Genomic DNA, 27,550 nt, shown 5'->3' with positions numbered 1-27,550 from the left:
TCCCCTTTGTTCTCTAAAATGTATCTTTTAAAATACTGCCCTCCCTTTTTCTCCTCCCACAGCAGGCGCAAATGTTTCAATGCGGCCCCTATCTACTCCGTCCCAGAGGCTGGTCCATATTAGAAGACAAAAAAACGAACTTGGGATCGCAGGTTTGCCGAGTCCTCATGCACTGATAGGGCCCAGTTGAATGCGTGGAGGCAAACAATTGCGGAGTCACGTAAAATGTTACATGAATACGAAGAGAGGAGGGACATGAGTGATGATAGCAGTCAGGATGCTATGTTCAAGCTCATGCGGGAGCTTGTCCTTCCCTCCTCTACCACACCCCTAACCCAATACCTCCCTCCCCCGTCTAGCTTCTGATTTCTCTCAATGTTTGTGCAACAAATAATAAAGAACATGTTTTAAACAATTGTGACTTTGCTTCCTTTCATATATATATATATATAGGGAGTGGGTAACTTTAAGAGAAACAAACACAACTGTCACACCGTACCCTGGCCAGTCATGAAGCTGGCTTTCAACACTTCTCTGATGTGCAACGTGCCCTGCTGTGCTCTTCTAATTGCCCTGTTGGCTGGCTGGCTGCGAAATTGGCTGCCAGGTGAGTTGCCTCAACCTCCCACCCAGCCATAAATGTCTCCCCCTTACTCTCACAGATATTGTGGAGCACACAACAAGCAGCAATTACAATTGGAATATTGGTTGTGCTGAGATCTAACAGAGTCAGTAAACTGCGCCAGCGCGCTTTCAAACGTCCAAAAGCACATTCTACCACCATTCTGCACTTGCTCAGCCTGTAGTTAAACAGCTCCTGACTACTGTCCAGGGTGCCTGTGTACAGCTTCATGAGCCATCTCATTAAGGGGTAGGCTGGGTCCTCAAGGATAACTATAGGCATTTCAACAACCCCCCCCCCCAACAGTAATATTCTGGTCTGGGAAGTAAGTTCCTTCCTGCAGCTGTTCAAACAGACCAGAGTTCCTGAAGATGTGAGCGTCATACACCCTTCCTGGCCATCCCACGTTGATGTCGGTGAAACGTCCCTTGTGATCCACAGTACTTGCAGCACCATGGAAAAGGACCCCTTGCGGTTTATTTACTGGCCACCCCGGTGTTCCGGGGCCAAGATAGGGATATGTGTTCCATCTATCGCCCCGCCGCAGTCAGGGAACCCCAGCGCATTAAAGCCATCCACAATGGTCTGCATATTTCCCAAAGTCACTACCTTTGATAGCAGCTGGTCAATGATTGTGTTGGCTACTTGCAGCACAGCAGCCCTCACAGTAGATTTGCCCACTCCAAACTGATTCCTGACTGACTGGTAGCTGTCGGGCGTTGCAAGCTTCCACAGGGCTACGGCCACTCGCTTCCCAACTGTGAGGGCTGCTCTCATTTTGGTGTCTTTGCATTTCAGGGCAGGGGACAGCAAGTCACAGAGTTCAACGAAAGTGGCCCTATGCATACAAAAGTTTCTCAGCCACTGGGAATCATCCCATACCCGCAACACTATGCGGTCCCACCAGTCTGTGCTTGTTTGCTGGGCCCAGAGTTGGTGTTCCACGGCATGAACCTGGCCCAACAGCACCATGATCTCCCAATCACCACATGCCGTGCTTCTGGGAACGTCTGTGTCCATGTCCTCATCACTATCATAATCGCGCTGTCGTTGCTTCCTTGCCTGGTTTTGCAGGGACTGCACATATACTGCTGGATAATGCGTGAGGTATTTACAATGGTCAGAACTGCAGTGGAGATCTGATCAGGCTCCATGGCTATGGTGCCTGCACGGGTAATCCTGGAAAAAGAGCGGGGAACATAGGAGAGCAGAGTTGGCGGCGGAAGCTGTGATGCTTGGTTCAGAAAGGCTGAGAAGAGTTGGCAGCGGAAGCGTTCGATGAGGAAGAGAGAGAGTAGAGTTTACATAGGAAGATGAGAGGAAATGAGAGGTGGATTCATATTAGCCTGAGAGCAGCGGTGCACCGTCTGCTGAAAGCAGTATGGCGTCCGCACGCCAAAAAGGCACGAAAGGATTGTCTGCCATAGCTTTCACATAGGGAGGAGCGACTGACGACACACACCCAGAAACACCTGCAAGAATGTTTTTGCCCCATCGTGCACTGGGAGCTTAACCCAGAATTCCAATGGGCTGCAGGGACTGCGGGAACTGTGGGATAGCTACCCACAGTGCACCGCTCTGACATTCGATGCTAGCCTTGGTCCTGTGGATGCAGTCCACTGCATTCACGCACTTTAGTGGGGACACAGAAGACCGAATGTATTAAATAGTTTCTGAAAATTCAAATAGAATAATTTTGAAATAATTTCATACTGTAGTTGTACCCTTTGAGATTCTGTCTTAAAAGAGACACAGTCAACTTCCACCAGAGTTTTGATTACTTTTCACTTTTAAATCCTGCTTCTGAAACACACAGCAATCTGAAAAAGAAAACACAACCTATTGTGCCTCCCTTTGGAGCCCTAATAGGATTTTAATTAAGTAGTATGGTATGTTTTCCATTTCTTTTACCCCCTCTACAATCTACACTGCACATATTCTGGGGAAAATGCACATTCCTTCCATAGTTTAACTTGTATAACATTAGCCATATTAATTTTTACATAAGGTGTAACTGTTTCTTTTATGCTCACAGTTTTTATGTACTCTTATCAAGGTGACAGTGTGATTACACTGAACCACCTTAAGGCTCAGTGTGGGGTACTATTTTTTTTTAATTTCTTATTTGTTTACTACAGCTCTTATTTGCTATTTTGTTACCAAAAAACAAATCCAGAATTTTTTCCCATTCTCCTGGTTTTGACTGCCCTGCTGCAGCCATGACTTTGGTCTTTTAAAAGGATATTGAACTAAAAAACATTAAGGTACCTTAAGAGTTAAATGCTAAATAACAAATCAAACAACGCTAGTTACCTGTGTCTGGCAAAAAGTGTTTCTCGGTTTTGCAACTTTGAATGAAAGAGTCAAATGGATTTTAGTGGTATTATTTAAAAACAAAACTAATTCATCCTAAACCTATAAAACAAGAGTTTCACAAACGGGGAGTGTTGCTTTAGGTCCTAAACACTCCACATATTTACACACTCTATTTATACACACTTTTTTTTCTTAATATTCCTTACACTGCTTTAATTTTTACACAGCTGTATATAGATTACATTTGTATACATTTGGGGGCAGTTAAGTTCCAATAGAAACCCCTTCTGTTCTTTTAGTGAATTTGACTAAATTATTCATAGTCAAATGATTTAAATCAGATTGTCTCTGCCTGGCTTATCTACAGACATTCCTTTGGAAAAGGGCCAATTTTTCCTTCAGAATGGCTGCAAAGAAACTAAGAAAGGAAAAGTGTTATAGAAAGAGAACTCTAACATTTTTACAACGTTCAACTGTGTAATTCCCTCCAGCCTCTTCAGAGTTAATGTCTCACTCTCTTTTTTTTTTTTTTTTTTTAAATCGCTGGCTTATCTCACAAAATGACACCTTCATGAACTCGAATTTCACCATTCCAAGTATTGTTCCAAGGATCTGAATTCCCCATGGCCTAGACTTACTTTTTTTCTTCTTTTGCCACTATGCCCTCACGGCTTCCAACTTGTTTTCCAGTTTTTTTTATTTGTTACCTACCTGCTTCTCTGGGTCTGACCCTGCTTTCCTCGTTGAACCCTCCCTTTTCATGGACACAGGCTTTATTCCATTACCAGTTTAGCAAGAAGGGAGGGCTCCTCAATGAGCCCCCACCCCTCCTGGTCCCTTTCCTTAACCATGTCTTTTAAAATTGTGAAATCATCACAATATCACTGACAAAAAATACTACACTGCCCAAATTCCTATATCCTTCAGAGTTGGGTCTCACATAGAAAATACTGCCTCAACATATTTTTTTAATGAATTTATGTTACCTTTATAACTTTTCGCTCCCCGTGCTCATGCTGGGACTTACAAAACACAGAAGTCTCTACCCACTAAAAAGAACTCTGCCTGCCAGAGCAGGAGGGGGAAACGCTAAGCCCCCTACCCTTTGGGCTCGATCCTGCTATGACCAAGGGTATATTCACATATGCAATTTTCCCCCAACAGATGGGTAGGAGAGAGGACTCTGACCTTCCCCATTATGGCCCAGCACTTCTTTGACCAAGGGTCTGGGGTTGCAGGTTTTTAGAAATTTTGGTGGTGCTCAGAACCTGCCCCCCAACTCTGCCCCCCCAAATACCACCCCCCACCTGCTTATGGCTCTGGGAGGGAGTTTGGGTGGGGGGGAGGTCTGGCGTGTAGGGGGGGTGAGGGGTGCAGGCTCTGGGACAGTGTTTGGGTGCTGGTTCTGGGCTGGGGTGGGGGTGCAGGAGAGGGTGTGGGGGAGGGGGGTTGGTGTGTAGGCTCTGGGTTGGAGTTTGGATGCTGGGTGCAGGCTCCAGGCTAGGGCAGGGGGTGGGTGTGCAGGAGGGGGTGAGGGGTGCATGCTCTGGGACAGAGTTTGGGTGCTGGCTCTGGCCTGAGGGTGGGGGTGCTGGTTCTGGGAGGGAGTTTGCGGACAGGAGGGAGTGCAGGGGGGGTGCAGGTTCTGGGAGGGAGTTTGGGTGTAAGCTCTGGGCTTGGGCAAGGGGTGGGAGTGTAGGAGGGCTGTATTTTAAAGAATCCTTATTGAGGTTACAAGGACAAACCACCCCGATGTGCAGAAAGAATAGTAAATATGGCAGGCGACGAGCTTGGCTTAACAGTGAAATCTTTGCTGCTTTTAAATACAAAAAAGAAGCTTACAAGAAGTGGAAGATTGGACAAATGACGAGGGATGAGTATAAAAATATTGCTCGGGCTTGCAGGAGTGAAATCAGGAAGGCCAAATCACACCTGGAGTTGCAGCTAGCAAGAGATGTTAAGAGTAACAATAAGGGTTTCTTCAGATATGTTAGCAACAAGAAGAAAGTCAAGGAAAGTGTGGGCCCCTTACTGAATGAGGGAGGCAACCTCGTGACAGAGCAGGATGGAGCCCAACGGGTAGGGGGCTTAGCGTTTTAAATGGCCCAAGGGATGTGCGGGATCATTTCCGGAGACAAGACAAGATGTCATGTTTCTTATAATAACACAATTTGATTTATGACCAATAGCTAATATCTAATGTCTATGCATGCGTGCGCGCACACACACACCAAATGTTCTGCAGCTTCTAGATAGTTACCAGTCCTGAATGTAGCCTCGTAGCTTGTGGCGGCTAACTGGCCAGGAAAGCCAGGCACAAGGAAGAACTGGGTCTCTGTTGGGCATACACCGATGCCCTTCAATGTTGGCAGCAGAATGTGACCCTCCAAAGTCTTCCATCTCATCCATCCTTTTTGTAGGCTTTAGTTTGAATCCAGAGCCTATAGGTCTTGCTGTGTCAGGCTGCCTCTGGGTCCGGTGTGATTGATCACCCATCAGTTGCAGACATGACTTTCAGCCTGGGACCTGGCTTTGATGTTTCTTCAATTGTACTTTTGTTCTTTTCTTTTGAGGGTGGACTCTTCTTGCTTTGTCAGGGCTGTTGTCTGCATCTTCAGCCGTTGATGTTTACACTTTATTTCATCAGGACAGGCTGGGGCTGGAGGTTGATTCCATCATCCATACATAACTCATTCACACATCTAAACTAAACTAATAACATTACAGCAGAGTTTTGCAAAAATGAAGTGAGCATTTTAAAATGGAGTTTGGGACCCAACATGGACGAGTGTAAGGAATGGCAAACAGTGAACAGAAGTTACAATGTTGAAGCAGTGTAAGTTTCAGTGATTTAAGCAGCAATTGGATTGAAAGTGAAACTCAATTAGCCAATTATTGGGGTACCTGGTTTTGTGAATGAATGTAGTTTCATTCATAAAACTTTACTTATGAAGTTATATTAATAAAGTGAACAATTAAAAACAATTTCCTTGATCAGCTCTACAGGGAGGGACCCAGTGGCAGAAGATAGGGCTGAGGGAGAGACACGGCCCCAAACATTGCAGGACTCAGGCCCTGGGCCAGGAATATTACTGGTGCCCAGACATCATGGGCCCATAGGACTCACCAACCATGCCGGGGGTATATATACCAAGACAGTTTTTATATATCTTATCTGTATAGTTTTCCCCAACAGATAGGTGAGAGCTAGAACTCTAATCCTCCCCCTATCGCCTGGATCTTCTATGACTAGGGGAGTGCACACCTGAATGATTGATCACTTTATATGTAAGGTATACCTTTTAGCAATATTTAGCAGTATGTTCAACAATCACAGTGTATGTCTTCACCCTTTTGCAATTCTCCACCAAAAATGTTATGCTTATAAGAAGCACACAGGATCATTTTCTGGGGAGAAGGCAATATGCTGTGTTTATTGAAGATACAACAATTAGTGTATGCATTCAGTCACACCATCGACTGGCGGGACAGTGTGTTTGTGTGTGTTGTAGTAACCAGTCCAGAATCTGGAACAATCTAGCAGCCAGCAAGGTTGATCACGGGTAGGGAGGAGCCGGCTTCTGTTGGTCATGACATGATGCTCCAGACAAGTCTTGGCAGGACTAACCCAAAGTTTCATGGCAAGGCCCCCTGTTTATATACTGATTTTCCTTCATTGAGACCAATGAGTTTTGCACTGTCTTGCTGTAATCAATTGTTGTTTGATGAGTGCTTATTTTCTTAAATTGTTCTTCTCATCCTTTATCTTGTTCTTTCATCAAGTCCCTCAGGGAGTTATCCCATGCTGGTTTTGATCACAGCTGTCTTGTCCCCATTGATAGGGGCCTGTCTCATCTTTAGAGTCATCAATCTTCCCTCCTCTGACTTTTCACTAGGGGCGAATTGCAGCCTTCTGGTGCCCTTGCGTCTGTCTCCGGTTCCTCCCTCGTACATCTGGTTCAGTGATGGCCTTCACACTTACCTCTTAACACATATATTCCTCATTCACACACAAAATAGAATTAATTTACACACACTTTTAAACAGGAATATCAAATTGCAATGCAAAAGAAAACAATCATGGCATTCTTTTACTTATTTAAAAATGCTAAATCTACAACAAATTGGTGACCCTCAAAGGTCTGTTACTGCCTTGAAATCAGTCCAAACACAGATTCTGGCTGATGTATCTCTATCTGTTGGCCCATTAGGCCATTCCTTTCTGTTATTCAAAAAGGGTGGCTGACAGGGTATGATCAGATCATACACCAATGCATTTAATACATGCAACATTCTTATTCTTTATCCTTCATTCTAAATTATATAAAATATAAACATAAAATCCTACTACTCCATTTGGGGGAAGAGTTTGGGGGAGTTGTGTTCCTGATTTTTACTTGACTTCTTTCCAGTCCTTGTTTTGGTTTGGCCTTCCCCTTTCCGTCCCTGTTTGAAGTTTCTGTTTCTATCACAGCAGGTGATGCAATGGTATGTGAGAAAGAAGAGCAGAATTCTCAGCAGGAAAATCTTGAGCAAGTGGATAAAGACAGAGCACTATCACAAAGATCGGAAAGGAATGTGTCCAGGAGTCATGAGCAGGGAAAATCCTGTGAGATTCAGCAGAGACCAGAAAGAAAGCAGGGAAACCAACCAGGGGAGAAAGTGGGAAAATTAATTTCGTGTCAGGGAACTCAGAAGGGCCTCAAGGAAAACACAACACAACAGGAAATCCTCAGGGGAAAGAGAAACAATACATGCACTGAGTGTGGGAAAAACTTACAACACGACTCAGCCCTTATAAACCATCAGAGAAGCCACACAAGTAAGAAACCCTGTGAATGCCGTGAGTGTGGGAAAACCTTCAGTCACAGCTCGGCCCTTATTAGGCATCAGAGAATCCACACAGGGGAGAGGCCCTATGAGTGCAGTGAGTGTGGGAATACCTTCAATCACAGTTCGCATCTTATTAGGCATCAGAGAATCCACACGGGTGAGAGGCCCTATAAATGCCGTGAGTGTGGGAAAACCTTCGCTACGAGCTCAGCCCTTTCTGAACATCAGAGAATCCACACCGGGGAGAGGCCCTATGAATGCAGGGAGTGTGGGAAAAGCTTCATTACCAACTCAGCCCTTTCTGAACATCAGAGAATCCACACCGGGGAGAGGCCCTATGAATGCCGGGAGTGTGGGAAAAGCTTCATTACCAACTCAGCCCTTTTTCAACATCAGAGAATCCACACAGGCGAGAGGCCCTATGAATGCCGTGAGTGTGGGAAAACCTTCACTACCAGCTCAGCCCTTTCTGAACATCAGAAAATCCACACTGGTGTGAGACCCTATGAATGCCGTGAGTGTGGGAAAACCTTCAGTCGCAGCTCTACACTTATTAGACATCAGAGAATCCACACAGGGGAGAGGCCCTATGAATGCTGTGAGTGTGGGAAAACCTTCAAACACAGTTCACACGTTATTAGGCATCAGAGAATCCACACAGGAGCGAGGCCCTATGAATGCAGTGAGTGTGGGGAAAGCTTCACTAGCAATTTAGCCTTTTCTGAACATCAGAGAATCCACACTGGGGAGAGGCCCTATGAATGCCGTGAGTGTGGGAAAACCTTCTCTTGGCACTCAGCCCATGTTAGCCATCAGAGAATCTGCAAGGGAGATCAACACCATAAAAACCTCTAGGTCTATCCATACTTTTTTTTTCTTTAATACTTTTGCTGATTCCCAAATAGTAACTTTTAAAGCTGTTTGAACTGTTTGCAGCACCGTTATCCCTCAGCTTGTCCAGATGAGTAGTCCATTTTTGCCTTTTGTAGTTCGCCCTGCTTTGACGTTGACACATTGGTTCTTTCTATCAACTCAGTTGTCCCATGAGTAATTCAAGTCTGCCCTTCCTACCAGGGAACCAGGAAGCATCACATTTATACCATTCCTCCTGTTGCAGTTATTGTTAGAGTCACCAATTATACAAATTGTATCATTGCCAGTTGTTCTCACATTGCTCTGGGTTCTGCTGAAGAGCAGATATATTGGGAACTTTTCAGATTATATTTAAATAAAGAGGAGCAGGGATGGGGGGAAAGTGTCATTTCAGCCTCTGTGACACTGCAAGGAGATGGGGAGACTCAGAGACTCCCTCCTTCCCCATCACTGCAGAACGGTTACCTTTTGTCTGAGCCATGCAGAGTTTATCTTCGTTACATTCTATCCATCCACTTCTCAAAGTGTCATGTGAGGAAGAGTTCTCGGCTGTCTGTGCTTGGAGATGATGCTTTGACTTCTTTAATCCTATATCAGAGTCGCTATGACTGGAGATGAAAGTGTCAAAGACCTGGGAGGGGAATTCAAATGGATCCCAAAAACAGTATAATCATTTGGAGTTTAAATTGCCAGGTCCACCTGTTGGTAAAGCCACTTCTGGCAATGTGGCTGTCCCCCCTCCCCGCCCGCCCATTATTTGGATGCTAGGATAGTACAAAATTTGTAAATAACATAACTGACTATTGAGACAGTGTTTGAATGGATCAGAGGAGAATGTGATCGGAGAATCTCTTGTCCTGATTCTGAATAATCATATGTAACCTGCTCTGAAATTTCACTTGACACTTTCATTGTCATGTATTCTATCTCTCTGTGATGTGGGTTTCTATCTTTCCTGAAGGCTGTTTGGTCACCCAATCAGATATTAGTTCAGTTTGATAGGCTATAGCTCAGATTTATTGGAGAATTTAAGACAAATGACCACTTGTTAAAGTAATCATTTCTCACTTCAGCTTTGCTTTTTCCCCATCCCTCCATGATGACATGGAGAAAGCTCAAGTGCAGTTCTGTCAACAGGGGAGAATGCTCCAATTTACTGGACATGCTAACAAAGGAACAGCAGTGATTTAAAATCTCCACTCAGAAATGGTGAATAACAGCAGAACCCCAGCTAATTGGAAGAAGTGCATATGATCACAGTGTAATTCGATTGTTTGTCTATATTGTCTCTGATGATCTGGGGAGAGAATTCCATGGTAAGTGATTTTGAACTAGGTAAAATGGCCACGTATTTGGTTCCCAAATCATCTGTAACCCAGGGCCTACAGAAGATCTCTCCTAGCTAATCCTATATTATGGGAGATGCTGCCCTTCATGATGCAGATGTTGAGGAAATAGAAGTGGGGTTTTTGTTGTATTTATCCTTTGTGGGTACTAAAAATGTGTATAAAATGAAATCAGTTTTGGAAATCTAATAGCTGCAGAAAAATAGCTAGTTTTTAATGGAAACTCCAGCTCTGGTAACTAACAGAGATTCTGATCCAGCCCTGTATCCAGTCCCTTGCCTGGAACTGTTCCATGAAATTAAAGAAAAGCTGGGCATGTTTTGGGAAGCCATTCCTCACTAACCCTGTTGAGATTTTGAGTGGTTTTATAAAGGATTCTACTTCAGAGAAGTGTAAATTTACCCTAACCAAGGCCAAGAATTTGGAAAGAATTGGGTTGAAAGAGTACACAGTCAGTTCTTGGTTTCCACCCCAGTAAAGGAAGCTATGGTGACCAATGACCCAAGGAAAATTGTTTGTACAACTCTACTTGCTAGTGCAGTGTCATTGATTACAGTTCCAGAGGATACCAGGGTTAGACTGAGAACAATCATCATTCACTGGTGGGATGCAAAGAGAGAGTGCTTCATAAGACATTCCTTCCCCGTGGATCCCAAACTAGCTGCCTGATTGGGTAAAAAGGACTTTCAGGCTGTAGAAATGATGGTAACCAATGAGGCAATGAATCTGTCAGGCTCGAATTTCAGGCTTCCGGGTACTCGCATGTTGAGTCCTGATTCCATAGTTTGTGTCTGACATTATGGCTACACAATAAAGCTGATGTTGGCGCAGCTGCAGCAATGTCGCTGTGCTGCTGTAGCATGCTATTACAAATGCTTGAAGCCAATGGGAGAGATCTCTCAAGCTGGACTTCATTAGACCAGCTCTCGCAAGCAGCAGCAACTATGTTGGCAGGAGAAGCTCTCCTCCTGATAAAAAGAAAAGGAGGACTTGCGGCACCTTAGAGACTAACCAATTTATTTGAGCATAAGCTTTTGTGAGCTACAGCTCACTTCATCGGATGCATTTATTGGTTTGGGGGGGGGGGGTTTGTTTGTCATTCCCCCCACACACACACACACACACTGAATGCATCCGATGAAGTGAGCTGTAGCTCTCGAAAGCTTATGCTCAAATAAATTGGTTAGTCTCTAAGGTGCCACAAGTCCTCCTTTTCTTCTTGCAAATACAAACTAACACGGCTGCTACTCTGAAACCTCTCCTCCTGATGTAGCGCTATCTACACAGAGGGTTTGGACTGTGTTACTATGTTGCTCAGTGGTGTGGCTTTTAAACACTCCTGAGCAATATACGTTTACTGATAAATGTCTTTAGTGTAGACCAGACAGTTTTCTCTTGTGTTTTATGCATTTACATCCCTTCTCCTCTACCTCCTCCTACTTTGAAAGATTAAAAAGTGTGAAAAGAGAGATTTTTTTTTTCCTCGTGATGCAAACATTCCCACATAGGAGACCCCTTCCACCAACACACATGGCAGAAGACCCAGAGATATATGAACTCACGGAAGTGGTTGGGACCTATGCTGGGACAAACCACAACTTGATCCAAGATTCAGTTGTTGGCAAATGGGGATTAAAAGAAAATGAACATATATGATGAGAATTTGTGGTCTTTGAATATGTTGTTGTTTCCAATGACAATGAAATTATAGGTAAAGTTATTAAAGAGTAAGAGACTAATTGTGTGATAATCTGAATTATTTTGGGAAACTGAAAGTTGTCTTGTTTTTTGTTTTGTTAGTCTTACAGCAAATGATGGCTAATCTTGAAGTTAATTTGATTTAATTTACCCTCTGTAGTGTAATGAGTTCTGGTAGAAAACCTCACTCCAAAGGTTGGGGTGGGAGAAAGTGTTTGAGAAAGAGTGTATAAGAATATTGGCTCAGTATAGATTTTAATTTTTTGTATTTCAAATAGAACTTATTTTGCTTAGCTTCAGAGTCAATTTCTATTAAAAAGAAAACTACTGGAGGAGACAAGTTGTCTAACCTTTTATCCACTTACACTGTAAGGGTCACTGACTTCCCCACTTCTCTAATTTGCAAAGGAAAGACATGGCATCTGTCATAGGATGTGTCCAGCAGGTAGGAAAGCTGCAATTGTCAACCATTAATATCAAGGAAAAGGAGAGTTGCAACCATTGCCATTTTAGTATCTTATTGTTCCTTTCTCTATTTTTTGTGCTTGCCTTTATATCAGGGTGTGACTGTGTAGCTCAGTGCATGTGTGACAAAAGCTCATTGGTGCCAATTAGCAAAGGGGTCACTGTTATTCACAAGCAACTTCTGTCTCAGTCCTGACAAACTTGCCACAGCTAGTACACTGATTTTATGATATTTATCCAGGAAGCATACCACTGAGAACTCTACTGAAAGTTTGTAAATTATTGTTACTCCTAATCACTGCTAGATGTGTACGAGTCATATTTAAGAGTAATGTAAGTACATGGAAAATTATGCCCATATGGTATTTTCATGAAAGTGAATCACCCCAGTCATAGGTCTTTATGGGGACAGCCCATTCCAGGGGGAGGGAATTGTCACTAGTCCCTTGCTAACCAGTTATGTGATGTATTGCTCCATTGTCAACCTTTGCACCAACCCAGAAAAGCCAATAGAAAACTATCAAAGACAAACTATAGACATTGAAATCCTGTGGAAGTGAAAATGACAATGAGGAGATCGTCCTTTCTGTGAATAAAGACAAAAGACTGATTCAGTTTATAACAGGGCGGAGAAAAACACTCTGGGTCCATTCACAAAGGAGATCCCTAACAACCAGTTGTGCTTCATGTAAGGCAGGGCCCTGGCTCCTAGAAACTAGCAATCACTGCAATAGACTGAAGTGAGGTGAGAATCTACTTAGATGGAAAAGTATCTATTAAAAAGTGTAGGTTGTGTTTTGTTGGTAATGGTTGGTTTCCATCAGTCACATTTGTTTCTGTTTAAATCTCTATCCCTTGTTAAATAAATTTCTGTTTGTTCAATAACTGTACTCAAGTGCTGTGTGTGATGCAGTAGAAGTGGTCTGCAGTAAAACTGGTAACCTGGGATATACCATTCCTTTAGGAAGCTAGGATCTGGGATTTCTCTGAGTATCTGGTGATCGGGGCTGGATGCCAGAGGGGGACACATATAAGGAACTCAGGAGCTAGGGTGCCTCTGTTGGCAACTGGCAGGGCTGCTGTAGCTCAGAGGAAGGTGCTCGAGTGCCTGACAGGCTGAGTATCAGAGGGATAGCCATGTTAGTCTATAAGATGCCACAGGACTCTTTGCCGCTTTTACAGATCCAGACTAACAGATGTATTGGAGCATCCGACAAAGTGGGTATTCACCCACGAAAGCTTATGCTTCAAGACGTCTGTTAGTCTATAAGGTGCCACAGGACTCTTTGCCGCTTTGACATGCTGAGTGAGTTTGGTCATTAACATCCAGCTGCCAAATGCAAAAATCCCTGTTACTAGTGGCAGGTGGCAACAAGGAGACTCACAGCCCTCAGCAGCCTGAGAAGAGTCACGTTGTTCACCTATGTTGATCCACCTGTCAAATTCACACAAGGAAAGCACCCTGTAGCATAGTTCCGTGAATCAGAATAGCCCTAAAACTCTGCCCTATGAAATCATGGAACATGTGTTCTTCCCTCTGTGAAAGCATGTCAAGAATCCAAGTGCTGGAGGGTAGGGATTGGGTCCAGAGTGATCTAGACAAATTGCAGGATTGGGCCAAAAGAAATCTGAATAAGTTCAAGAAGAAGAGTAGAGCCCTGCACTTAGGACAGAAGAATCCCATGCACTGCTACAGGTTGGGGATCGACTGGCTAAGCATCAGTTCTGCAGAAAAGGATCTGGGGATTACAGTGGATGAGAAGCTGGATATGAATCAGCAGTGTGCCCTTGTTGCCAAGAAGGCTAATGGCATATGGGACTGTATTAGTAGGAGTGTTGCCAGCCAATCAAGAGAAGTGATTATTCCACTCTATTTTGCACTTCTGAGGCCTCATCTGGAGTACTGCGTCCAGTTTTGGGCCTCCTGCTACAGAAAGGATGTGGACAAATTAGTGAGAGTCCTGCAGATGAAAATGATTAGGGGACTGGGGTGCATGATTTCCAAGGAGCCCCTAGAAACTGGGCTTGTTTAGTCTGCAGAAAAGAAGAGTGAGGGGGGATTTGATAGCAGTCTTCAACTACCTGAAGGGGGGTTCCAAAGAGGATGGACCTAAGTTGTTCTCAGTGGCCTGACCCAGTACGGCTGTTCTTATGTTTTATGTACAGGAATGAGGCACTTACAAAGCAGAAATGGGGGAAGGGGCTCTAAATTTAAATCAGTTTTAGAGTGAAATGTGTTCAAACACAATGAGACTCGATGTATGGAAGAAATAACAAGTGATCCCCAGCTCCTTCCCCCAAGTCTTATGTGGGGATTAGCTACCAACAGCTGCGACTGCCACTCTGAGCACCTCTGCAGCCCACCAGCTGGTTCTCATGGGGCAGATGGTGAGTTGCTGGGCAGGGCTGCTGCACCAGCTGGGGTCTGAAATATGAACAGGGATGTAATGACTCTACACTGGCCTTCCATGGGGGTTGAGGATGCTGAGGCAGTGGAATTAAAGCATCACAGTCATCAAGATTCAAAGCTTCTTCGGGGTGGAGAGGGGGGGATTTTTAGTGCATCCCCTTAACTACTCACCTATGACAACCTTGCAGCCCCTAGCTTTCTCAGTGCACTGTGATTGTGTTCTCTGTGGAAAGGATCTCCAGCAACTGATATTTCCAGCTGCATTAAAGAGTCATAAAGAGAAGGAAAAGTTAATGTCTTAGAAAAGTCTCTGTGTGTGTTAGATGGGTGGGAGGGTTTCCAGAAATCAATTTGCTCCAGTCTCTTTTCTCTGGGATTTCCTTTAGAAAAAGCTGAAGCAGGGAGCCAACTATCTGCCCTCTCTGAAGCGCAAAATCAGGACTTTTAGATTGAGACAGCGCAGTTGGCAGCATGTCAGAGAATGCTGTGAAAGGCTTGTGGCTAAGTGCCTGTAGGACCAGCAGTGACTGGGGCAGGGAAGGAGCCAGGGGGATGCTGGAAGAAGCAGGGAGTTCTGGTGTCCAGACACCTTTCCTGGCAGCTTTCTGAGCAGCAAACAAACCAACTCCCCTGCCAATGAACAATCCACCTTCAATTAAGAGCAGCACTGAGGGGCTTTCTCCTTACCATTTCTGCTGGGGTGGGCAGACATCCTGGAGGCTTTTATAGAAGAGAATTGAGAACTGAGTCGGGAAAACCAGTTTGAAAACAGGAAGCTCAGGTTTAGACTCATTTATTTATAACATTAAATATTCTTCAAGTGATTGCTCATATGCATGCCACAATAGGTGTGTGTGCTCGCCACGTGCACCTGTGCTGGATTTTTTTCCCTTAGCAGTACCCGTAGGGGAGCGTCCATAGCGACCCCTGGAATGGTGCCACCATGGGACGGTATAAGGGGTGCTGCGCACTCCTCCTGCCCTCAGTTCCTTCTTGCCACTAGTGAAGGTGCTTCAGAACAGCTCTGCTGCAGCTTTCCCTCTTTGGACTTCGCTGAGTTCAAAGTTAGTACCTGTAGTTACCAAAAAAAATGTAGCATTAGCATAGTTAGGATGGTTAAGTGTGCCCAGATCAGGGCATGCCCCACGCCCTTGGGTTTAAGTCGTGCAACACTTGTCAAAGGGCCTATGCCCATGAGTGATCCTCATGCAGACTGTTTACGCAGTCTGGGAAAAACCCACCTCAGCCACCGCTGCAAAATTTCCAGATCCTTTAAGCCTCGGACCAAGAAAGAGAGGGACATATGGCTCTGAGCCCTGACCCTGACACTGCTGCACCACTCCGAGTCGGCACCGAGCACCATGGCATCAGTGCGTGGTGACCCAGTGGTGCCCTCCACCAGTTGGCCCTCCTCCCCGTCTACGGGGAACTCTAAGAAGGTGAAGAAGAGGTCTTCCCCCACCTAGGCACCAGGGTAAGGCTGCGGGAGGGACTAGACCTGAATTGGGCAGCTCTTGATCCCCATCAGCCTCGCGGCCTCCAACTCAAGTCAAGCAGAGTAGCCCAGCCCACTCCGAGGTGATCTCCCTGGACACCAGTGGCCACATTCGGGTGCCATCCACGCCAGAGGCCCTGCAGGCGGCTCGAGACGTTTTGTGTCTACCGGTACTGGTTGTACCGAAACCAGTGGCTCCCCGATCCAGAGACAAGCCAGCGCTTGGACCTCCACAGTCGCTGCCCAGATGTTACCGCTCACAGTCGAGGGAAGGTTCCCGACGCTGTTCTCCACACAGTGACCATCCCACTCGCAGCCCACGCTGGTCCCCATCGATCCCCACCAAGTTGTCTGGCTCAGTGCTGAGCAGCAGGGGTTCCAGGCACCACTGCGCCTCGAGGGAACGCAGACCTCATGATCAGCGCATGCCCCACTGGGACCAGGGCAGACAGCACCAGAGGACACTGATTCTGAGAAGCTATTGTAGCCCTGTGATGCAGCAGGGAGGGGGGAGTGTTGACCTGGGAATGTGGCAGGGGAGTTTCACTGGGGATGGGAGACCTGAGAGCCTGTAACCTGAGCCCGGAGGGGGAAGGGGGAAGGTAAGACCTCTGCCCGGGAATGTGGACAAAGGCTGCAGGAGAGAGCCTGCTGGGGGCGGGGTTAGTTTCAGTTTGGTGCTGGGTGGTGGAATGCAGGGAATCCCAGGGCTGGGGTCTAAGCTCCCTGTTCCCCCAGAAGGACTTGACTGAGGGGTCCTGGGTGTACCCACAAGCTCTGTTTTAGACTGTGTTCCTGTTGTCCAATAAACCTTCTGTTTTACTAGCTGGCTGAGAGTCTCAGTGAATCCCAGGAAGAGGGGTGCAGGGCCTGGACTCCCCCACACTCTATGACAACTGGTGGCAGAGGTGGGATCTACTGCACGCCGAGGACGGCACTTCCTGCAGTAAGTGACTGGGAAGCAGTAAAACAAAGGGGGATTGACGGGGACCAGGTGTGCTGAAGATTCAGAGAGAGATGGTTTCAGGGGGTGGTTAACCCCTGGGAGTGTGTGACCAGAGAGAAGGACTTTTGCAGTAACAGGGTCCCCCGGGGAATTGCAGCGAGTGGTCCCGGGGCGGAGGAGTCTGCAGCTCAACCCTGGCAAAGAGGCGGTGACCTCAAAAAGGACTGGCACCCTAGGTGTTCTTCCTGGAAACCGTGGAAAGCTGCCCAGGCCTGCGAGTGGCCAGCAGGGAGATGTACGCTAAACGCCTTAAGAGTGACCTGGTGGAGCTGTGCAGGCAGAGGGGGCTGCGCATTGGGAGGTCCACCATGGAACAGCTGGTTGCCCAGTTGGAGGAGAGGGATCGCTTGGATGACTCGATGCCTGTCCCTGAGGGAAGCCGCCCGGTGAACGCAGCGTGGGCCCTGGGCCTGACCGGGCTGGGAGGGTCAGACTGCTGCCGAGGACATCCCAAGACCCTTCCTACCTATGACTGGTGGAGGGGTTGGGGGAAGCCCAGCGAATACTGAGGGCACCTTGACCCCGGCAGCCAGCAGGGGATCCTCCCGGCAGAGCTCCCCATCCCTGGAGTGGAGGTGGCTGGAATGGGAGAGGGAGATGAAAATGCGGGAGCTGGAGGATGATGAAAAGCAGTGTCAGCATGAGTGGGTGGAGAAGGAGAGGCAACGTCAACATGAACTGGAGCTGGCCAGGCTGAGGAGCAGTGGGGCCCCGGCTGCGGTGAGGGGGGACCCAAGACTGCAAGGAGCTTTTATAAGTGCTTCCTGGCCCAGCGTAAGGAGGGGGAGGACATAGATAGCTTCCTGACAGCCTTTGAGAATACCTGCAAGATGCACAGGGTTGACCCTGCAGACAGGCTCCAGTTTCTCACCCCCTTACTGGACCCCAAAGCCGTGGAGGTGTACAGCTGAATGACAGGGGCGGAGGCAGGGGACTACAAACTGTTCAAACAGGCCCTGCTCTGTGAGTTTGGGCTGACCCCCGAGATGTACCGGAAAAGGTTCCAGAGTCAGCGTAAAACACCTGAGGTCACCTACCTACAACTGGTCAACCGAATGCAGGGATATGCCCACAAGTGGACAGCTGGAGCCCAAGCTAAAGAGGACCTGCTTGACCTAATTGTACTGGAACAACTGCATGAACAGCGCCCTTCCGACCTGAGGCTATGGTTGGTGGACAAAAAGCTAGAGAACCCACAGCACACCACAGGGCAGCTGGCTGACAAGTTTGTGAACAGTCGGTCAGGGGGTAGCAGGGAGGAGTCCCAAAAGAACAGGCCCCCCACAATGCAGAGAGAGTGTCATCATGAGACCTCCCAGCAGGGAAATAGGGAGAACCCCCTCCCAAAGGAAACACCTGGCGTCGGGACCCTCCGACCTGCTCAAGGGGACCAAAGTGACCTGAGCTGCTATCACTGTGGCCAGAGATGCCACGTATGGACCTAGTTCCCCAGGCTCAGGGACAGACTGAGCAGACCCAGCCTACCCAGGGTTAACTGGGTAGGGACCCAGCTGGACGAGGGGCAGATGACCCAGGCAAAGGGGGCTGCCAGCTTACCACCTGCTCAGGAGAGAAGAGTACCCCAGGCCAGCTCCTCCAGAGGGCTGGATGCTCTGGACTCAGGGTTCTCCGTTTACAGGGTGGGCGCGGGGCTGTCCCTGCCGAGCGAGTGCCTTGTTCCCCTGGAGGTGGATGGGAGGAAGGTCAATCGATACTGGGATATGGGCGCAGAGGTGACACTGGCCCAGCCCAAGGTGGTGGCCCCAGATCGGGTGGTGCCCAACACCTACCTGACCCTGATGGGGGTGGGCGGGACCCCATTTAAGGTGCCTGTGGCAAGGGTACACCTGAAATGAGGGGCCAAGGAGGGCCCCAAGGACGTGGGGGTGCACCACCATTTGCCCACTAAGTTTTTGATGGGGGGGACGTAGAGGACTGGCCAAGGAACCCCCAGGCCTCCCTGGTTGTGATCCGTAGCCAGAACCGGCGAGGGGCACTGCACCCTGACCTTGGGGAGGATACCACACAGGAGGTGCAGGACCCTATCCTGATGGGAAGGGAGCGCTGAGGGGTATGGCTCAGAGAGGCTGTGGTCTCAGACCTGGCCAATGAGAGGGAACCGGGCCCCATCCCTTCCCCAGCTGCTGACTTCCAGGCCGAGTTGCAGAAAGATCCCTCCTTGCGGAAGCTCAGGGACCTGGCCGACCTCAGTGTGGTACAGACCATGAGGAGAGGTTGCCAGGAGAGGTTCCTGTGGGAGAAGGGGTTCCTGTACTGAGAATGGGCTCCCCCAGGGGAAGTGGAGTCCTGTGGGATCAGGGTGGTGTTCCACCAGAAGTATCGCCGCAAGCTACTGTACCTGGCCCATGACATCCCCCTCTCAGGGCACCAGGGAATCCGGCGCACCCGGCAGAGGCTGCTACAGAACTTTTACTGGCCGGGGGTCTTTACCACTCTCCGGCAGTATTCCTGATCCTGCGACCTCTGTCAGAGGGTGGGGAAGGGCCAGGACAAGGGGAAAGTAGCTTTGAGATGGGCAACATCATAGAGGAACCTTTCCAGAAGGTGGCCATGGACATAGTGGGACCTCTGATCAAGACGACCCGGTTGGGGAAGAAATACATTCTGATGGTAGTAGATTTTGCCACCCACTACGCTGAGGCAGTGCCCTTAGCTTCCATTGAAGCAGACACCGTGGCACAGATGCGCTCCTGACCATTTTCAGCCGAGTGGGGTTCCCCAAGGAAGTCTTGACAGACCAAGGATCCAACTTCATGTCGGCCCTGCTCCGGTGCTTATGGGAGAAATGTGGGGTCCAGCACAACTGGGCCTCAGCTTATCACCCCCAGTCCAATGGGCTGGTGGAGAGGTTCAATGGGATGCTAAAGATGATACTGAAAACCTTTATGAACCAGCACCCACAGGATTGGGACAAGTACTTACCTCACCTGTTGTTCGCGTACAGGGAGGTACCCCAGGAGTCTACCAGGTTCTCGCCTTTCGACCTGTCATATGGAAGGAGGGTAAGGGGCCCCCTGGACCTGATGAGAGACGAGTGGGAAGGGAAGGCCACTCCCAATGGAGAGTCAGTGGTGGAGTATGTCCTGATCTTCCGAGAGAGACTTGCTGAACTCATGGGCCTGGCCAGGGAGAATCTGGCCAGAGCCCAGAAGAAGCAGAAGGTCTGGTATGACCGCACAGCGCGGGCCCGTGAGAAAGAACAAATGATAGGCCTCCTGGGAGGGCCCTTTTTCAAGGTTGTTAAGCAGCTAAATAAGGTAAACTATGTGGTGGAGCTGTCGAACGGGGCGCACCACCGCCAGGTGTACCATGTGAATATGATGAAGCCATATCATGCCAGGGGGAATGTGGTGTTGGCCGTGCGTGGACATTGGGAGGAGCAGGGAGATGACCCTTTAGTAGATCTATTCCCTGGGACCAGAGCTGGTTCCCCCCCTGGAAACAATTCCCCTCTCAGATCAGCTAATCCCTGCCCAGCAAGCTGAGATCAGAGGGGTGCTGCATCCGTACCGACAGCAGTTTTCCAACCAGCCTGGACGCACTAATCTGACTGTCCCCCGGGTGCAGACAGGGTTGCACCCGCCGATAAGATGCTCCCCCTTCTGAGTCAGGGAAAACTGCTCAGGACCTGGAAAGAGAGGTCCGGGACATGCTGGCTTTGGGGGTGATCCAGTCATCTGCCAGCCCTTGAGCCCCACCAGTGGTCCTGGTCCCCAAAAAGGACAGGTCGATCCGGTTCTGTGTGGACTATCGGAAGCTCAGTGCCATCACTGTATCTGATGCCTACCCCATGCCCAGGCCTGATGAGCTCCTAGACAAGCTGGGAGGAGCTCGATACCTTACCACCATGGACCTTACAAAGGGCTACTGGTAAGTGCCGCTGGATGTAGATGCCCAGCTGAAATAGGCCTTTATCACCCCTCTGGGGCTCTATGAGTTCCTGACCCTGCCTTTCAGCCTCAAGGGAGCACCGGCCACCTTCCAGTGCCTGGTGGACCAGCTACTGAGGGGGATGGAGAGTTTTGCCGTGGCGTATATTGATGACATCTATGTCTTTAGCCAGACCTGGGAGGACCACGTGTCCCAGGATAGACAAGTGCTGGACTGACTCCAGGGGGCTGGGCTGACTGTAAAAGCAGAGAAGTGCAAGGTGGGGATGGCAGAAGTATCTTACCTGGGCAATCGGGTGGGGAGCGGCCACCTAAAGCCAGAACCAGCTAAGGTGGAGCTGATCAGAGACTGGCCTGCTCCCCACACCAAAAAGCAGGTCCAAGCCTTTATTGGGTTGGCAGGATACTATTGTGCCCCGCTTTAGCACCATAGCCATCCCCATCCCTGAGCTATGCAAAAAGGGGAAGCCAGACAAGGTGGTCTGGACCGAGCAGTGCCAGGAGGCTTTCGGGTGCTGAAGGAGGCTCTGGTCAGTGGCCCAGTTCTGGCAAACCCAGACTTTGACAAGCCTTTTATAGTGTTCACCAATGCCTCAGACACGGGACTGGGGGCGGTGTTAATGCAGGAGGATGGAAAGGGGGAGAGACACCCCATCGTGTACCTGAGCAAGAAGTTGCTACCCTGGGAGAAACACTACGCGGCCATCGAGAAGGAATGCCTGGCCATGGTGTGGGCCCTCAAGAAACTAGAGCCCTATCTCTTTGGGCGACACTTCACCGTGTACACCAACCATTCTCCCCTGAACTGGCTGCACCAGATGAAAGGAGCCAATGCCAAACTCCTGAGGTGGAGCCTGCTCCTGCAGGATTATGACATGGATGTGGTCCACATGAAGGGAAGTGCCAACATGATAACGGATGTGTTGTCCCGGAGAGGGGGCCCTGAACTTCCCCAGGTCACTGGTCAGAGTGACCCCGCTCAGTTCAGTCTCGAAGGGGGGAGAGATGTGACGCAGCAGGGAGGGGGGAGTGTTGACCTGGGAATGTGGCAGGGGAGTTTCTCTGGGGATGGGAGACCTGAGAGCCTGTAACCTGAGCCAGGAAAGGGAGGGGGAGGTAACACCTCTGCCCGGAATGTGGACAAAGGCGGGAGGAGAGAGCCTGCTAAGGGGGGAGTTAGTTTCCGTTTGGTGCTGGGTGGTGGAATGCAGGGAACCGCAGGGCTGGGGTCTAAGCTCCCTGCTCCCCCAGAAGGACTTGAATAAGGGGTCCTGGGTGTACCCACAAGGTCTGTTCTAGACTGTGTTCCTGTTGTCCAATAAACCTTCTGTTTTACTAGCTGGCTGAGAGTCTCCGTGAATCCCAGGAAGAGGGGTGCAGGCCCCAGACTCCCCCACACTCCGTGACAAGCCCCTTGCAGTACGGACGTCGATGCCTCTCCCGCTCTTCCTCCCGTTCAAGGTCCCCACCACAGCACCATTCCCGCAGACCAGGTGTAGGTCGCTGGCACCCTGCCATTGCGGATCTGCCTGTCGGAGCCGTTGGCGGAGCAGCCGCTGCAGATGGTACTTCCGCTTCTCCATACTGGGATCTCGATCTCGGCACCGCTCATCATGCTGCCATTCGTACTCATCCCGCGATAGCAGTAGATTGTATGCCAGCCCAGCCTCCCTTTGAAGTCAACAACAAGTGGCACCAGACTTCCTGCCCAGCGCCATGGTACCAGTGGGCCCTGTGGGTCCCGACGCAACCCATGGTTGTGGCTCGCTCGGTGGTCAGAGCCTCAGAAAGGCCCTCAGCCCCCCAGAAAGGGTTCAGTGGAGCTCTCATCCCCAGTCCTAGAGTTAGAAGGGGGTCGAGTGGTGGGACCTACAGCACCGGTGGGGATGCAGAGCACTACACCCGCATCCTCATCCTCCCCAGATGAGGCTATCATGGCTCCTCCTCCTCCTGTTCCACAGGAGGACACCAAAGCCCACCAGGAACTTTTGAAAAGGGTGGCATTAAGCCTCAACCTTCAAACTGAGGAGGTGGAGGAACCCTCAGACTCCCTCTTCGATGTCCTTTTGGCTACAGTGCCGGCCAGGGTGGCTCTGGGATTCCATGAAGGGGTGGCAAAGATCTCAAATGCCCTGTGGCAGACCCCAGCTTCCTTGCCCCCCATCTCTAAGAGGGCAGAATGGAAGTATTTTGTGCACACCAAGGGGCACGAGTATCTATATACTCATCCCGCCCCCAACTCCCTAGTGCTTGAGGTGGTCAACCATAAGCAGCATCAGGGTCAACCCGCTCCTACCTCTAAGAATAAGGACTTGAGGAGACTTGATTTATTTGGTAGAAAGATTTATTCATCCTCGAGCTTCCAGCCAAGGGTGACGAACCACCAAGCCCTGCTGGGCAGATATGACTTCAACTTGTGGGACTCAATGCCCAAATTGGCAGACTTCCTCCAGGAGCATGATAAGAAGGAGTTTAAGCAGGGCCGGTGCAAGGATATTTTGCTCCCTAGGTGAAAGTTCCACCTTGCGCGCCCGCCCTGCCCACACATTGGTTCATTGAGGGGCAAATCCCAATGAGCCTTTATAGACCCCAAGAGCCAGCTGTGTCCAGGGACTGCTCCCCAGACCAGGTTCCCCACTCCCAACCCCCTGAACGCCCCTGGAGGGTGCACAGGCCCCCGGCGAGCCCTCCCCACCCCCACCGGCGGCCCCCACCCCGAGTCCACTCACTGGCTTTGCCGGGCTTGGGCTGCTGCTGCAGCAGCTCGGCAGGGAGGAGCTGCCCTCTGGAGGCACCGGAGAGCCAGAGCACCCTGCTTGTGGCAGCGGCAAGCCCCAGCCATGGAGGATCCAGCAGGCTGCAGTGGATGCATGTGGTTGCCAGCCCGCATGTGCCCCCCAGCTTCTGCCACGCCTAGGGTTTCAACAATCAAAAAAGAGGATGGGGGAGAGCCTTGCCATAGCCTCACCCCATCCACTCCCTCCCACTTCCCGCTCCCTGACTGCCCCTCTCAGAACTCCCAACCCCCCCTTCTCCTTGTCCCCTGACTGCCCCCTCCTGGGACCCCTGCCCCTAACTGACCCCCAGAACCCCACCCCCTACCTAAGCCTCCCTGTTCCTTGTCCCCTGACTTCCCCAACCCTTATCCACACCCCTGCCCCCAGATTGACCCCTGGGACTCCCACGCCCCATCCAACCACTCCCTGCCCGCTGACAGGACCCCCAGAACCCCTGACCTATCTAATCCCCGCTGCTCCCTGGCCCCTGACTGCTCCGATCCCCCTCCACACCCCCGTCCCCTGACAGGCCCCCCCAGAACTCCTGACCCATCCAACTCTCCCCCTTCTCCCTGACTGCCCCCCCGGCCAAGACCTCCCTTACCATGCCCATGCCGGTCAGATGCTGGCTCCCTGTGGAGGCAAAACCCACTGCTGGACTGCCATGCGCCCAGGCCCTCCCCTGCAGAGTGCTGAGGCAGTGGGAGGGGCAGCGGTGGCTCACATGCCCAGGAGCTGCAGAACCCGAGTGCTGTGCAGGGGGCAATGCCTGCCCGTGCTGCTCGCGGCGGCTCCCGTGCACCCCCGGCTCCTCCCTCGCCACACTCAGACTCTGTGGCTCCCTGGAGTGTGAGCCGCTGCCGCAGGCTCAGGGCCCCACGCCCCAGGGGCGGTGACAGCTCACATGCCCGGGAGTCGCAGAGCCAGAGCGTGGTGAGGGGGGAGCCAGGGGGCACAAGGGGAATGCTGCAGCCTCCAGGAGCCCCCCAGGGGGGCGCCGGGCCACAGCCTAGCAGGAGGCACGGATGCACACTGCTAGCGGCCCTGCCTCCTTTGCCGGGCTGCTTCCCCCTGCACCGCACCGGCTCCTCCATGGCTGGGGCTCGCCGCCCCAACAAGACGACACTCTGGCTCTCCAGCGCTTCTGGAAGGTGGCTCCTCCCTGCCGAGCCAGGGCATCACTTTTTGGTGCCCCCGACCACTTTGCGCCCTAGGAGACTGCCTAGTTTGCCTAGTGGTTGCAGCAGCCTTGAGTTTAAGGCTCTGGTCGAGGTGGTCACAGCTGCCACTGGGGTGGTCCTTCAGGCAGCCTCGGACACTGCGGATATGACTGCGAGATCTATGGTCTCTACTGTGTCCATGAGGAGAGTGTCATGGCTGCTGTTATCAGGGTCATCCAGCGAGGTGCAGAACTCCTTGCAGGACCTCCCATTCGATGGCAAGGCCCTGTTCATGGAGCAGACATAAAGTAATACTGTCTTAAGGACTCCTGCACGACATTAAAGACTTGGTCTCTATGTCCCAGCCCTGGCCAGGACCAAATTCAAACCGCAGCAGGCTCCCAGTCAGGCCATCCACTCCAGAGAAGAGCCCCCTTATAAAAAGTCAAGGGACTATAAAAAGCACGGACAACGGCAGTTGCGGTCTCCACACCAGGACTCTAAGGGCAAGTGGGCGGGTAAGTGCCTGGTTTGATGGGATGCCTGGGAATGACTTACCAGTTTGTACCAGAGATCCGCCTGACCTTCCCTTCTGTTCCCGAGACTGTGTTAGCCTCGCTCCACTGGTGGTCCACCCCAGAGAACATGCTCTAAGGGGTCTCATTCAGGGATCAGCTCCTGACTGTAGCGTTGGCGTCCAATGCGTTAGACTTGGGGTGGGAAGCCCATGTGGGAAACCTCCAGACCCATCTGTGGTCTGCACAGGAACGTGCCCTGCACAAAAATGTCAAGGAGCTTGGAGCAGTCCGTCTAGCCTGCGTGGCCTTTTGCTCATGCCTAGCAGGTGGAGTGGTCAGAGTTCTCATGGAAAACACAGCCTTGATGTTCTACATCAACAGGCAAGGCAGGGCCTGCTCCTCAGCCCTCTGCCAGGAAGCCCTCAGGCTGTGGGACCTCTGTATAGCCCATGATAGCAACTTGGAAGCCCATCACTTACAGGGTGTCTGAAACTCTCAGGCAGATCGGCTGAGCCGGGACTTCTCCTCTCAGCACGAATGGTCACTGCACATGGAGGTGGTGCACAGGATTTTCTGAACATGAGGCACTCCCCAAGTGGACCTCTTTGCGACCAGGGAGAACCACCGCTGTACCCATTTCTGCTCCAGGGGAGGGATGGGCATGGGTGCGACCTTCCTTCTGTCCTGGTCTGGTCAGCTTTTCTATGCCTTTCCCCCAATTCCGCTGATCGGCAAGGTCTTGCCAGATAAAGACAGACAGGGCTTGTGTCCTGATCACCCTGGTGTGGCCCAGACAGCACTGGTACGGGACTCTCACGAGCTTGGCAGCTGCCCCGCCGTGGCCGTTGCCAACCCGCCTGGACCTTCTCGCCCAGGACCAAGGTCACCTTCTCCACCCCAACCTAGCAGCCCTCCACCTCACGGCGTGGCTGCTCAGTGGTTAGGCCAGGAGACAAGGACTTGCTCGAAGGGAGTCACCCTCCATGCATCAGGTCTACCTGGAAAAATGGTCTCAGTTTTCCTGGTGGGCCACCTATTGGGGCATCTCACCAGTGGCTATCCCGATCCGGCTTATACTGGATTACCTCCTTCATCTCTGTCAAGGTGCATTTGGCAGCCATATCGGCCTTTCACCTGCTGGTACAAGGCCGCACCATATTCTCTCATGCCATGACCAGTTGATTCCTTAAGGGCTTAGATCTCCTTTTTCCTTATGTTAGACCCCCAGGTCTCTCAGTGGGACCTGAACTTGGTTCTAGCCAGGCTAATGGGACCTCCATTTGAGCAGCTTGCTACATGCTCCTGGTCCTACCTCTCATGGATAGCAGCCTTTTTTGTGGCAATCACATCTGCTAGGAGTGTCTTGGAGCTCCGGGCCCTGACATCCAAACCCTCATACATGGTATTCCATAAGGATAAGGTCCAACTCTGCCTGCACCCGTCGTTCCTCCTAAGGTGGTCTCTGCCTATCATGTGGGCCAGGACATTTTCCTGCTGGTACTCTGTCCGAAGCCCCACGTGTCCAGTGAGGAGCACCGCCTTCACATGCTAGATGTAAGATGGCTTCTGGTTTTTTACCTAGAACATAAAAAACAGTTTAGGAAGTCTTTGCAGTTGTTCATCGCCATGGCCGAGTGCATGAAAAGTTGGCCGATCTCCACTCAGCGGCTCTCCAATTGGATCACTTCATGTATCCCTACTTGTTATGATCCGGTGGGAGTTCCCCTGCCACCGATTGTGAGGGCACACTTGACTAGGGCGCAAGCCTCGTCGGCTGCCCTTCTGGCTCACATCCCCATTCAGGACATTTGTAGGGCTGCCACATGGTCTTCAGTCCACACGTTCATTTCGCATTATGCAATCATCTCCCAGATTAGGGAGGACGCCAGGTTCGGCAGAGCAGTGCTCCATCCCGAGTGTCTGTGAACTCCTACCCACCTACAACAGCTATAGTTTGGAATCACCTATTGTGGAATGCACATGAGAAATCACTCGAAGAAGAAAAGAAAGTTACCTTTTCCGTAACTGGCGTTCTTTGAGATGTGTTGCTCATGTCCATTCCACTTCCTGCCCTCCTTCCCCTCTGTTGGAGTTGTCTGGCAAGAAGGAACTGAGGGTGG

At 50.3% G+C, this 27,550-nt stretch overlaps 1 protein-coding gene across 1 annotated transcript in view; it reads left to right on the top strand.

Annotated features, from left to right (window-relative positions):
• The window catches only part of LOC140904593 (uncharacterized), a 261,339-nt gene that overhangs the window by 17,654 nt on the left and 216,135 nt on the right, over positions 1 to 27,550 (top strand). The window contains exon 5 of the mRNA XM_073327024.1: positions 7,413 to 8,575. Within this exon, the coding sequence (XP_073183125.1) occupies positions 7,413 to 8,575 (1,163 nt within the window). The remainder of the gene's footprint in view (positions 1 to 7,412; positions 8,576 to 27,550) is intronic.

Source organism: Lepidochelys kempii, unplaced genomic scaffold, assembly GCF_965140265.1.
Source record: "Lepidochelys kempii isolate rLepKem1 unplaced genomic scaffold, rLepKem1.hap2 scaffold_37, whole genome shotgun sequence".
NCBI lineage: Eukaryota > Metazoa > Chordata > Testudines > Cheloniidae > Lepidochelys > Lepidochelys kempii.
The sequence above is the reverse complement of the archived record's forward strand: the minus strand, read 5'-3'. Positions and strand labels throughout refer to the sequence as shown.